The sequence below is a fragment of the Miscanthus floridulus genome, chromosome 1 (assembly GCF_019320115.1).
Source record: "Miscanthus floridulus cultivar M001 chromosome 1, ASM1932011v1, whole genome shotgun sequence".
Classification (NCBI taxonomy): domain Eukaryota; kingdom Viridiplantae; phylum Streptophyta; class Magnoliopsida; order Poales; family Poaceae; genus Miscanthus; species Miscanthus floridulus.
Genome location: NC_089580.1, coordinates 32,487,042 through 32,499,415, shown reverse-complemented (window position 1 = coordinate 32,499,415; position 12,374 = coordinate 32,487,042). Strand labels below are relative to the sequence as shown.

Genomic DNA, 12,374 nt, shown 5'->3' with positions numbered 1-12,374 from the left:
TATTAAAAAAAGAAGGAAAAAGGAATAATAGTAAGAATGATTGCGTGTTTACCCGATATTCTCATTGTCAAAACGGGAACAGAAGCAAAGAATGACAGGAAAAAAAACAGAAAAACAAAACGTTTTTAATTCCTTCCTATACAGACGACGGCCCTGGGCTTGTTCATGTATGGACAATTTTTTTTTCTGCCTTTCTTTTTCTCCTTTTCTTTTTCTGGACACACCAACAACCACCGAGTTTACATCCCCCACCTGATTCATTCATTATTATTCTCATAATAAACAAAAAAGAAAAAAAAAACAAATAATGTGGACGGCTTCCTCCCTCTCCAGCGCCAGCCCATCATCAGTTCGTTCTTCTTTCGGTATCATGGAGATCCAAATCCTTTCTCCGTCTACTGGCAGCTTGCGAATCGCGATCGCTGACCGAAGAGCCCAGCCATTTGGCACGTTGCTTCTAACAATTTGCCTGCAAGGTGTTTAGTTGGGGAACAAAAGCGTGAGACTAACTGCATGGTTAAGAAAATAATGACACTGACATGGTGCCCAACAGAAGAAATAATACTTTGGTAGAAAGTAGCAAGAATAAACACTAGATTATGCTGTAAACAGATAACCTGTCAAATCAGCAGGACAGCACCCGATGCCTAATAAATATTTATGCCAAAGAAAACTTGCAGATTTTAAAACATATATACTATTTTTTTCATGCTTAAGGGACATGACCCTGGCCGATGGTAACTTGGCTTCGAAGGCTACAAGCAGAAACGAATAAAAACCATCTATGCAAGGTGGGATGGGTCTGCTATCAAAATCACGTGGAACTGAAAATACAGGGTGGAGACTGGAGATTACCCAAAAAAAGCTACAGACTAAACGTATCAAATTATGCAATCAGCATTGCCATGTTGCAATCCTAGAATATCATTGAGAAACAATCTCCCAGATCATGACGCACGGGCTACTGGAAGAGAATCTTCCCAGTTTCAACAGCGCAGAACTGGCCCAGTGAATTTTAGGTCCCTGCCCTTCAGACTCATTCCTAGAAGGTTTTGGTATATTCCTGCTCCCAAGTTACCAATCTTGAGTAGCCATCTGATTTCACGATAAATGCTAACCAAGGCCTACAGAGGTTTAGTGGCTTGGATTGAACTGAGCTTAATTCAGCTTATTATATGTATGTTTTTGAGGTTCTCCCTCCCTAACACAGGCCAGATTTTGATTTCGTTCAGTTATCAATTTCTGCAGTCTGAACACTACCAACTATTGCTATTTTCCCCTACAAGGCACACAATTTGGCCTTGCCCTACCTCTAAGCATAACTAATTTATTTAGCTACTATTCCACCGAAACTATGACAAGAAGGACGTGACAGAGGCTTCGGCATGAGACTTTCATGCTTTGCAAAAAGGCAAAATTGTTGCTCATGTGTCATGGGTTAAAGGGTAGTGTTGCTTGCAGTCCCAGGAACGGCATCAGCCATCAAACAGATGCTGAAGGCAACTACCCACCAATATATGCTCAACCATCACTATTGCTTCAGTTCACATCCATGTTTTCACGGTGGTCACACGTTGGCCAGTACAGATGTTGAGCATTTGTAACACATCATATAAAAAACCTTCGAAACTACAGTAATATTGGTTGGTTCACAGACAGTCATGGTAGAAAATGTCCAAACGGGCACCGACAGTCCCATACGCCCTCCAATAAGGCCATGTCAATTGGATAGTAAGGAACCCTAATTGCTGCTTCTATTTTATGCCAACGCCTTCGTCTTTATTCTACTACCGGTACTCATCACCCACCAACTGATAAATTATTAATCCTGGCCGCTAGGATCGGAACACTCACCGGTACCCTCACCGACAACATTCTGACCGCTAACTGATCAGCTCGCGTTGATTGATGTTAATAATCAGTTGCAAAATTAATCTACAAACCTCCCCCAATCTAGATTACGAGCTGTAAATTTCGGTGCTATTATTGAAACAAGGACAATGTGTTGGGCTACTTTTGAGCAATCTGTAATGATACGAGCAGGACGGAAAGGACCAGGTCCAGATCTGAAGGTAGGTACTGACCTCGCCGGAGCTTGATCTTCTTCTTGTTGGTGACGATGGCAGGAGGCTTCCTGTTCGGGTCGGCGGTCTGTGTGGCCTTGGTGTCATCCGGCGCGAACAGCACGGCGTCAATGCCCTGCACGGAGATCCTACCGTCGGTGTAGATGTCCGGGTCGAAGAGGTAGGCGGAGCCCTCGCCCTGGCCGAACTTGACGGAGCCGTCGGCCTCCCGCGCCACCACCTTGTGCGGCAGCCGCAGCGTGTCGTAGCGCACCTTGCCGAAGCGGCGCACGGCGTTGTACATGGACTCCTCGGTCTGGTACTCCGGGATCATGTGGTAGTAGAGGATGTTCTCCGGCGACCCCGGCTCGCTGAGCTGGTCCGTGGTGAGGCGCGCCATGGCCTCGTCGTTGGGGGCGAGCACGGTGAGGACGTAGCCCTCGGAGACGAGGCGGCCCATCTCGGTGGCGAGGGAGGTGAGGTTGACGAGGATGTCGGCGAGCTCGTTGTAGCCGCCGTAGAGGAGCAGCGTCTGGATGAAGTCCTTGACCTGGCTGTGCCCGTCGAAGTGGTGCTTCCCGGAGCCCGGCCCCGGCGCGGGCGCGGGCGCGATGGAGGGCCCGGGCGCCATGGCGTCCCAGATCGGGAGCACGGGGGGCGCACCGGGGGGAACCGGCGACGCGGGCTTCTTGAGGCGGTGCGTCCTGGGGTCCACCTCGGGCGCGCCCGTGGGCAGCACGGCCGAGATCGCGGCGAGGCTGCGGCGGCGGTTGAAGTCCTCCTGGACGGAGCGCGGGACGAGGAGGCGCTCGATGCCGTGGATGACCCCGTCGGGCCTGAGCACGGCGTCCGGGCGCGTGACGGCGGCGTGGCCGACGCGCATGCCGGTCCCTGCCGCGGCGAGCTCGACCTCCTCGCCGGAGAGCGTGGGGTGTGAGGCCGCGGGCCAGGCGTCGGAAGGCAGGCGCGAGGGGAGGACGTGGTAGAGCAGCAGCGCCTGGAGCGACTTGAGGTTGCGCGGCTCCAGCAGGAAGCGCTTGAACTCCGGGTCGAGGTCCCGCTCCAGCGCCTCGTTCCGCGGCGCGAAGATGGTGACGTTGTGCTTCCCGACGGCGTCCTCCAGCGTCTGCAGGAGCAGCGCCTTCTCCACCAGCTCCGCCAGCTCCGTGTAGTGCGAGTCCAGCAGCGCCACCAGCACGGAGTTGGAGTTGACCCCGACAGCCGCCGCCGCCGCGCCGGCAGCGCCGGAGCCGGAGCCGGCGGCGGGCAATGTGGGTTCCTGCGGCGCCGTCTCCTCGGCGGCCGCCTCCGCCCCCGCCAGGAGCAGGAGGAAAAAGACAAGGGCGCCGTGCACCGGCGCGCCCATGCCTGCGCGCGCGGCCTCGGCTCCCTGTGGATTGCTCTGCCTCCTCTTCCTCCTCCTCCGCCGCCGCCGCTGCTCGGAGCTCGGTGGTGCGTGTTGCGCTGCCCTCCTCCTCTGCGCTCTAGCTCTCTCTCTTGTTCGCAGCTAGGTCGATTTGTTGGCTGGGGAAGAAAGCGAGAGGATGGAGTAGTAGGCTAAGCTAAATGGAGGTGGGTGGTGTGAGCCTTTCTTTTGGGCGTGCTGTTTTTCCACTTTGTATGTAGAGAGAGAAAGGGGGGGGTGAGGTGTGTGTGAGAGAGCTTGCTTATAAGTGAAGAGAGAGAGAGAGAGAGAGAGAGAGAGGCGGGGGAAGCAGAGCCAGAGGCCAGAGCCAGCCAACCGAGCCGACGGAAGGAGAGAGAGACGTGAGACGCGGTGCGGTGGGTGGGGGCAGCGCGAGGGCACAGGCTGGCATGCGGGGCCGGAGGGAAGTGTCGGTGTGCGCAGCGGCGGCCGCGCACATAAGGTTCGCGTGTGCGTAAGCAGGAAAAAGGCGGGACGCAATGGTGAGGTCGGGCCGTCGGGGCCGGGCCATGGCCGTGTTCGTCCGTGGGCGACGAGGCGGGAGAGGCAGCCAGGTAGCCGAGACCGAGGGCCCTAGGCGGCGGGCGGGCGAGCGCGGCGATGCCGCGGTTTTCGCCTCCGCGCGCGCCGGTTTCGGCAAGCTTTTTGAGCCCCTTGGGGGGCATTCTACGGTCGACACGGATTCCTGTGTGCATTGGTCGTTTCGATCGGCTAGAATCATTCACGCTGTCACGTAATCTGACGGTTAAATACGGACATGTCACACCCGTGTGACATGTCCGTATTTAACCGTCAGATTACGTGACAGCGTGAATGATTCTAGCAGTACTTACATGTTGAGTTCACTCTGCTGCAGGGGGGCTAAAATACGTTGCATAGCATGCCTCCAAGTAAAACGGACTCGGTTTGCTTGCTTTGCTGGACCCTGGCCGTGGCCTGGCCTGTCCGTCCTCCACTCCTCCGTCGGTGCTATTACTTCCGGCCGGGGCCAAAAAAGAAAATGGCCAACACCCTGTTCACGTGTGCTGAGATTTGACTTATGCTAATATTTATTTTAAAATATTGTGAGAAAAAAAACTATTTCGTGACTGAAAAGTAGAAGCAAAAAGGAAGCAAGTGATCGAGTGCGTTCCGATTCCTCTCGTGAAAAACAAATGGGTCTCGGTAGGTGCAGGTTGCCAGCAGAGCCCGGATCAAGGAGGGACGAGCTTCTTTTCCATGCTAGAGTATGTTATCATCTTCTTTTATTGTTGAGGTCAAACAAGACTGCAAGAGCTTTTTGCTGCGGCATGTGCATTTCGCCACGGGGTAATTAAGGCCCTTGGTTGAGCTGTGGCTGTGGGAAAAGCTGCTGTGGGCTGTGAGCTGTGGAAAAGCTGTTGTGGGCTGTGAGCTGTAGAAAAGCTGAAAGCTGTTTGGTTAAACAAGTATAAAATATACCTTTTATCTTTATCTCTCTTGAAACAACTATGGAAGAGCTTTTTATTCCACCAATTTCGAAAAGCAGAAAGCCAAAAGCCAAAAGCAGGGTCAAACCAGCTTTCAAAAATGAACTACAGAAAAACAGCTGCTTCTGAAAAAGCACCCTCCAAAAGTAGCCCCTTTGGTTGGGCTTTTGGCTTTTGGGGGCCAAAAGCCCAACCAAATAGGGCCTAAGACGCCCTAAGCACTGGTCTCTCTACTACTTGCCCTCGTTTACCTGCAAGTTGCGATACCAACAAGTCAATGAAGGCTGAGGACTGACGAGCATGCTAAGGCCAAAGACGCAGAGCAATGAGCTGCCTGTGTGGCACTATGGGTGTTGTTTTATTGCATGCGGAATTGCAGATGCAGCACACATACAAGCTCTCTGTGGTCTCCTTACTTTCTCGTGCGTCAGATGCGGAGAAGGAGAATAGAAGATTAGATATATCATGCATTTGAGTAGTTAAACGTCCCTCGGAGAAAGACAACCCACCTATATATATAACTTATGCCGCATTGCCCCTCCATGATTACTAGGCTAAGCTAGCTAGGCCAATGATCGGTGGCTGATCCACGGTCTAACATAAACCTACAGCTTGTGATTTTTCAACGATATCGTCGTCCGATCCATCGTCTGGCGAAACCATTTTCTTTTGCCTTGCTCAAGATGTACAATAGTTTTTTTTCTACAGGAAGTGGGCTGTACGGTGTGTGGCATTAGCAGAGCATATCACCACGTTTTTCGGCGTTGCAGCACGGCATGCACAACGCAGCAACGACATTAGCTTTGGCTATACTGCGCTAAACGTGGCTTAATGAGGGCTCCGTTGGCCGGTCGCCATCGCCGATTGTACGTAAGGATCGCCGGTGCTGCGCAGCCCAAAACGGCGATGGATTGATCGGTCATCAGTTGGTTTGGGTGCTGCACTGCACTGCACCCAAAAGGAACTCGCAGGACAGTACCGTACGAGCTGATCCTATCCTTGACAGATTCGATCTCGAAGAGGGGAAAATGATGCTAATACACGGCATCGGCAAATGCCTGCACAGAATCATTGCTTAACCGCGTAAACGAGGTGTTACATTACATCGAGCAATTAGTAGGGGTTTCTTTTCGGTTTTGGTGGTTGGATTAGGGGGTGTTTGATGCAGGGACTAAAGTTTAAGAGATGTCACATTGGATATCGCATGGTGTATTTGGATAATAATAAAAAAACAAATTACAAAATCCGTCAGTAATCCGCGAGACAAATTTATTAAGTCTAATTAATCCGCTATTAGCATATGTTTACTGTAGCCCAACATTGTCAAATCATGGACTAATTAGACTTAATAAATTCGTCTCGCAAAGTAGTCTCAATCTGTGCATTTAGTTTCGTAATTAGTCTATATTTAATACTCCATGTATGTGTCCAAACATCTAATGAGACATCGACTAAAGTTTAGGAGGTGGAACCCAACACCCCCTTATTGACTTATTATTATGCGCCATGTTTGTTTGGGCTTGTTTGACTGATAAGCTATGGTTGAAAGTACTGTTGGCTGGTTTGGTGTGAGAGAAAAATATTGTTCGTTGGCTGATAAGTTATGGCTTATAAGCCAAATACGACCAAGCGAACAGGAGAATTAAGAGGGAGAGTGTCAGTGCCAGGGTAAATTAAGTGAGGTGTCACTTTTCCGGATGGTTTGGCTGGCCTGAGGCGTCGCCGGCCGGTACGGTCGCTTGACGTGGGTTAGTCTCCACGCTAAGCTACCACCGCCCGTCGGATTCTTCACTCCCTGCTGCCTTCCGAATTCCAGTGCGACGTGCCTTTCCATCTCACAGTTTACTGCTCGAATTCTTATGATGTGCCACAGCGCCAGCTAAGGTGTGTCTTGTATACTTTGGGCGCGCGCCTCGTCTGGTTACTTTTGACGAGTTTTGATGGACCGCGCACGCTGGAGTAAGCTCCGTTCGTTCACATGCCTTTTCAGACTTCAGACTCACCCAACACCAACACCAACACCAACACCAACTGTCTCGCGCGTCCTATGCATTCGCGGCGCCCTTCGAAGCCAAGCCAAAACAGCCGTGGTGCTCGTGCTAGCTAGCGCATAGCGCACAGAAGCAACTGGCGGGGAATAGCTGGTCACCACCAAACGAAACGCAGGCGACGCCACGTTTCTGGTCCTCCCTCCTCCGCAGACCGCAGACACGAGAAAAAAGTACGTGTACTAGTACTAGAACAGTGCGGGGCGGTCCGATTCTGATCTCGGATACACGGCGCGGGCAAGGCAAGCGAACAGGAGAGAGCCCCGGCCCCCAGGAAGACGCCGGGTCGTTTCGTTGCGGGCTGGGAGTCGTGTCGATCTGCCACCGTTGGCATCTCGCGGCACGGGACGACGGGGAAAGCGTCGGTCGGTGTCGGTGGGTTCGGGGTACCACCTCCGTCCACGTCTGGGGGCTGGGGGCGACTTGGGATACGATGTGATGCGAGGGCGGCCCCGGCAGGCGAGACGGCGAGTCAGCAAGCCAACCGCAACCGTGTCCGCGCACCTGAGCGAGCGAGTGCTGATGCTGATGTTTGTTTAAGCAATACGCAGAGGCTTTGGTTAGTTGGTGCTCCATCGACTCCTTGATGATCTGTGTTTATTTTCCTTTTTCTCAACCGAGGCCGCACGCAGGGACGCCACGACCTTCGACATGCCAGCCTCCGGCGACGGGCTTTCCGCCAAGGACGACGCCGACGTCGCCGCTGACATTAAAGTGCTCGTCTTCGGCTCCAAGCTTGTCGGCGCTGCCGGGGGCGCCCTCGCCGCTGCCGCCACGTTCGCCAAGGTGCCCGCCCTGTCCCACGATCTCCTTGTGAGCAGCGTCGACGGCGTTGACGAGATCAACGAGCTAGGAGGAGGGGTCCGCCATGGCCGCGCTCGTCGACGCTGCTGTGGTGGGTGTCGATGGCGTTGACGAGAACAACGCAGACGAGTGCGATGTTTGGGCTGCGATGGGCCACTAGAACGGCCTGCTAGATGAGTTTAGTTAGGGTCACCGTTGGATCACAATGAACGTCTCGGATGCGCCGACTGCAGAGAGAAGTCGCTCTGCGCGACTGCAGACGATCTCATTCCCGTCAAAGCTCCCCTTGATCCAAGCCTTGGCATTTTCTAACTCCCACTCCGATGAGACCACGACAAAATTTTCATTCCTCCTGGGTACTGGGGTGGTGTGGTGGCTTGGGAAGAAAACTCCTCTATTCCTGTGGCCAAACAAACTGATCTAGACTTACTGAACTCGGCTACCCTGCCCTCCGGCCTCCGGGAACAGCCACAAGAGCCTGGAGTTACCGTGTACGAGCTGTGCAGTCGCTAACAGACAGGCGAATCAGAGGGACGGCACGCATCGCGCAACCAAATCGAATGCCCCCAGCTGCAATATAATAATAACATGACAAACGATCCATTAGGGCCTTGGCACGGTAGTAATACTTGTATTGTATGTATGGGTGTTATAAACTGGAACCACACAACCAACACAACACTCATACTGTCACTGTTTACAGACACCAGAGGCCTTAGCATTACCCACCCTTGCAGATGTTACACAAGGTACTAAACGTCTGAATGTTCCATTGGAAGCACATGTATTCCTTTCCCCTGACCTGGACACGAGCAAAGTTCTGGGAGTCTGAAGCAGGGGGGCTATCAGGTGCCATGAAGCATCGCCGGATCTCAGGTGCTCTCAACTCTGTCCCTTTGGACCTGAAGCAAAGCCAAATTCCTATTTAGCAGCAGCAGTCAGAGAAACTACTGCATCATTTCTGCGACAAGGTTATAAGACTAGTCTACATAGGAGCCCTGGAATTGCCTCCAGACAATTACAGAAAAACTCAAATCCGTAGGTTTGTCAACAGAAAAACGTAACGAAACACTGAATTTCAGGCTTTCATTTGCACAACATGAGCACATTATACCTTCTCTTTATAGTTGCATCGTCCTTTCAAGGACGAAGGAGTGTTTCACTGAGAACCAGATCCTGACGCGGAGGTGGCAGAAGGCCCCGTGCCGTCTCTTGTATCATGCCGTTCCATCATGCGAGACACCACAGCAATCCCCGCGTTGACCTCCCTCCTTACCTCAGAACCAAGATCTGATAAAGAGTTACTCCGAGAAAACCACCTCTCCCTCCATCCACTTGCACTCTTGGTTATGGAATCCTTGTACCTGCAATTGTCAAGAAATGCCCACAAGGTAAGACACCTGTCCGTGCTCAATTTGTCAGGAGTTCTAATGCGTTGGGTTAGGAGAGTACCTCATTGAAGCTGACTGCAGACGAGATCTCAAATTGTCAGAGATTGATTGTAAATCGGACTGTCCTGCTCCATCTTGATCCACAGGTGTAGACTGAATCCCAGAAATCCTGACAGATAATAGTAAAAACTAAGCACAGGCATTCAATGATACTGAAGAGAAGTGCACAAGCATAGTATCACACATAGGATGTAGGAAGTACCTATTGTTTGATCTACCAGTACCATCAGCAGGAGTAGAAAAGCGGAGAGATGGACTGGATGCATCCACTAACCCTCGAGTGCGTTCTTGTTCAACAAGAGTACGTAAAGGGCGACCAGAAACTACAGCAGGGGCTTGTTCATAATCCCCTTCTTGACCTGAGGTTGTGTGCTCGTCTGCTGAAAGCACCAGGAATTGTGGGTGGCTACTTGCTCCTGATCTTCCCTGGTGACTATCTCTTCTATGATGACGGTGTGACCTACGCACTGCAGCTGCAGCAGCCAAGTGCTGAAAAATGCGTTCTTCAAGTTCTGCATCATCTGCACCTACAGGAATCTGGAAATACAAATGGTGATATTAACAGAAGTACGTGTGTTAAAAGTACATTCATAGCAGAAAGGTGAATGCTATTGGAAAAGTTCCCCAAACATGCATGAAGAAACATGCCCCCACCTCAAAATCACCCAGCATTGGATGGTGGAAAACAGCAGTATTATGTGAACGATTAGCTCGGATGTTCCTCTCTTGTTCAACAGCCTCTAATAGCTCTTGGCTGCAGAACATCACAAGAATAAGTGAGAACCAGCAATTCAGTCCCTTAGGAGTTAAGACAGAATAAAGGTTGCAATTTTCACCTCATAGCATCTTTCATGCTGATAGGCTGCCAACACATGGGGCATTGGGAGCTTCTCTGGCACCTAAATTACTACATGAATTAGAATATATATTGAAAAGCACATAAAATGGGAACTGTAAACATGGTGAACAAAAAGTACTTCCTCCGTTCCAAATTGTAAGTCGTTTTTAGCTTTGTTCTAAGTCAAACTTCTCTAGCCTTAACCAAGTTTATAGAAAAACACACAAACATCTACGACATCATGCAAGATACGTTAGATACACCATGAAATATATTTTGACGGTGCATTTATTTGATATTGTATATGTTAATATATTTTTCTACAAACTTGGTCAAAGTTAGGCAACTTTGACTTAGGAAAATACTAAAACAACTTAAAATTTGGAACTGAGGGAGTAGTAGTTTCAGTAGATGTTTAATTGGTTTTTCTTTCCATGCATGCAGCACAGATTGTTACATGTATTATTTTTTCTTGCATTGTTGATTGACCACAGGATGTTGTTACTTTCTGTCTTACTCCAGTATCAGAAACCACACACTCAATTTAGCTCCATTTTATTTTTCATGAAAACTACAAATCCCAATAAATCTGTGACACCATAACAAGCCATTAAAAAATTCCTGTCGCCAGGCATTAGCTTCATGAGCTCACTATAGACGAATATTCATGCTAAGAACTTCTCCAACAAAACTAAGATTCTGACACGCATGACACAAACTCAAGTTAGTAATAAGAACTACAGAAAGACTTCCAGCAGAACAGTTGTTCAGTCAACTACTTCTAAGTTATTAATAAGAATTGCTCCAGGAGTACACCATCTAGAAGAACAAAACAGATGAAATAATGCAATGACGTGAATCATATGTTCCGCAATGTGTTTTCATAACCCAAGAGAGACACGCATGTTGTGCACGATCATTCAGTGTTCCCAACTTGTACAGGCAAGTTGAATGCAGTTACAGACAAATGAAAACAAACAGAATATATGATTCACTTCCATCTCATGTGGTAGACTAGTGCTCCTTACGAGCAAGAATTAAGCTGTGATTAGCTTATACTGCCATGAAATAGGAGAATTCTGCAAATATTTAAACTAAAGCCATATCCAGATAGTTGCAAACTTGCAATCAACTGCGTCACAAAAGCATTACTGAGATGAGAACATTAGACGAGCGCCATTTTACTTCATAAATTCAAAGATGAAGAGAAGTTGTTTGGTTTGGTCTTTGGTGTTAACTAAGGCTATGAGCATGAATGAAATGCTGTAACACAGGGATTGGTGTCATAATTTATGCAATATACAAGACAACTCAATGCATCGAAGGTTGATCAAGAGAATGCAGAATATGCAGTTGTAAACTAGAACAGGCAAAACTGCATAAGGTCTATAATTTGCAGGCAAAAAGGTAAGGTATAGATGTTCTTGGAGAAAAGAATAACGCATCAAGAGACGTTACCATTCAAGAATGCACTGGAGATGGTAGTCATGCCTGCAATTGGTCATCTGCAAAGAACACAGCAGCACCAACGAACATGAAAGGCCCGATAAGCGCATCGGTCAGAACTGAGAAGCAACCAAAGTATTTGGCGGCGGCGGCGGATGTGCGGACCGTGGAGGGGTTGCTGTCGCAGAAGGCGTCGAGGCAGATGCTGCAGGCGTCGTCGCAGGCGTCCTGCACGCCCCCCTCCACGAACGCCGCCGCCGAGGACAGCTTGCTCTCCATCTTCGCCTTCTCGTCCATCTCCGCCGCGAGTGGGTACCCAAACAGGTTCCTTCGCTTAGCTCTCGTCCCGCACACGTGTATCCTCGGTGAAATTTCCTACAGCCAAGGCAAAGCCAAGAGGCGTCGATTGGAAAGAACGCGTGCCATTCAAAATCCCCCGCTTCACGCAACAAATTTGGCCCGAAATGGCAACCAACGCCGAAGAATTGAGGCCGCCCGGCCGGGGGAAACGGAACGGTTGGGAGGATCCGGGAGGGTACCTGGTCCTGCTTGCCCGCCCCAGGACGCCACCAAACGCCACGAAAACGATGGAGTTCCTGGTGGGAATCGGGGATCGTTCCACTCCGCCGCCGAACGCCGGAGACGAGCCGGCAACGTCGCGCTCGCGCCTGGAACAGGGGCGGTGGGTGATGGCGAGAGGAGACGGTGACGGGGGATTAAACAATTCCTCCGCCGCCGCTCCCTCACCTCCCCTTGAACCAATGACAGGTGGGGCTGGCCAACGGTGGGCCCGCCTTATCTAGTCATGCTATTGCAAGGAGTTTGCCAAAATTGAGAGGCGTGCCGCGTG

The 12,374-nt window shown here is 50.5% G+C and overlaps 2 protein-coding genes across 2 annotated transcripts; both read right to left on the bottom strand.

The window, feature by feature from the left end:
- Window positions 1-25: 25 nt before the first annotated feature.
- On the bottom strand, window positions 26-3,706 carry LOC136475105 (fasciclin-like arabinogalactan protein 16). The gene is made up of 2 exons (XM_066472692.1): window positions 2,085-3,706; window positions 26-469 (listed from the first exon to the last, which is right to left on the bottom strand). The coding sequence occupies exons 1-2, from the start codon at window positions 3,427-3,429 to the stop codon at window positions 396-398; spliced, it is 1,419 nt and encodes a 472-aa protein (XP_066328789.1). The 5' UTR covers window positions 3,430-3,706; the 3' UTR covers window positions 26-395.
- A 4,694-nt stretch (window positions 3,707-8,400) lies between these two features.
- Window positions 8,401-12,301, bottom strand: LOC136477807 (E3 ubiquitin-protein ligase RHF2A-like). The gene is made up of 9 exons (XM_066476066.1): window positions 12,064-12,301; window positions 11,690-11,899; window positions 11,537-11,583; window positions 10,077-10,139; window positions 9,895-9,994; window positions 9,443-9,777; window positions 9,242-9,349; window positions 8,904-9,153; window positions 8,401-8,691 (listed from the first exon to the last, which is right to left on the bottom strand). The coding sequence occupies exons 2-8, from the start codon at window positions 11,819-11,821 to the stop codon at window positions 8,949-8,951; spliced, it is 990 nt and encodes a 329-aa protein (XP_066332163.1). The 5' UTR covers window positions 11,822-11,899; window positions 12,064-12,301; the 3' UTR covers window positions 8,401-8,691; window positions 8,904-8,948.
- Window positions 12,302-12,374: the final 73 nt, after the last annotated feature.

Coding starts and splice junctions, on each gene's coding strand:
- LOC136475105 (XM_066472692.1), bottom strand. CDS start 3,429: ATGGGCGCGCCGGTGCACGGCGCCCTTGTCTTTTTCCTCCTGCTCCTG. Junction 470..2,084: donor GAAGATCAAGCTCCGGCGAG/GTCAGTACCTAC, acceptor AACACCTTGCAG/GCAAATTGTTAGAAGCAACG.
- LOC136477807 (XM_066476066.1), bottom strand. CDS start 11,821: ATGGACGAGAAGGCGAAGATGGAGAGCAAGCTGTCCTCGGCGGCGGCG. Junction 10,140..11,536: donor CTCCAGTGCATTCTTGAATG/GTAACGTCTCTT, acceptor GTAGTAATTTAG/GTGCCAGAGAAGCTCCCAAT. Junction 9,778..9,894: donor CAATGCTGGGTGATTTTGAG/GTGGGGGCATGT, acceptor TTGTATTTCCAG/ATTCCTGTAGGTGCAGATGA.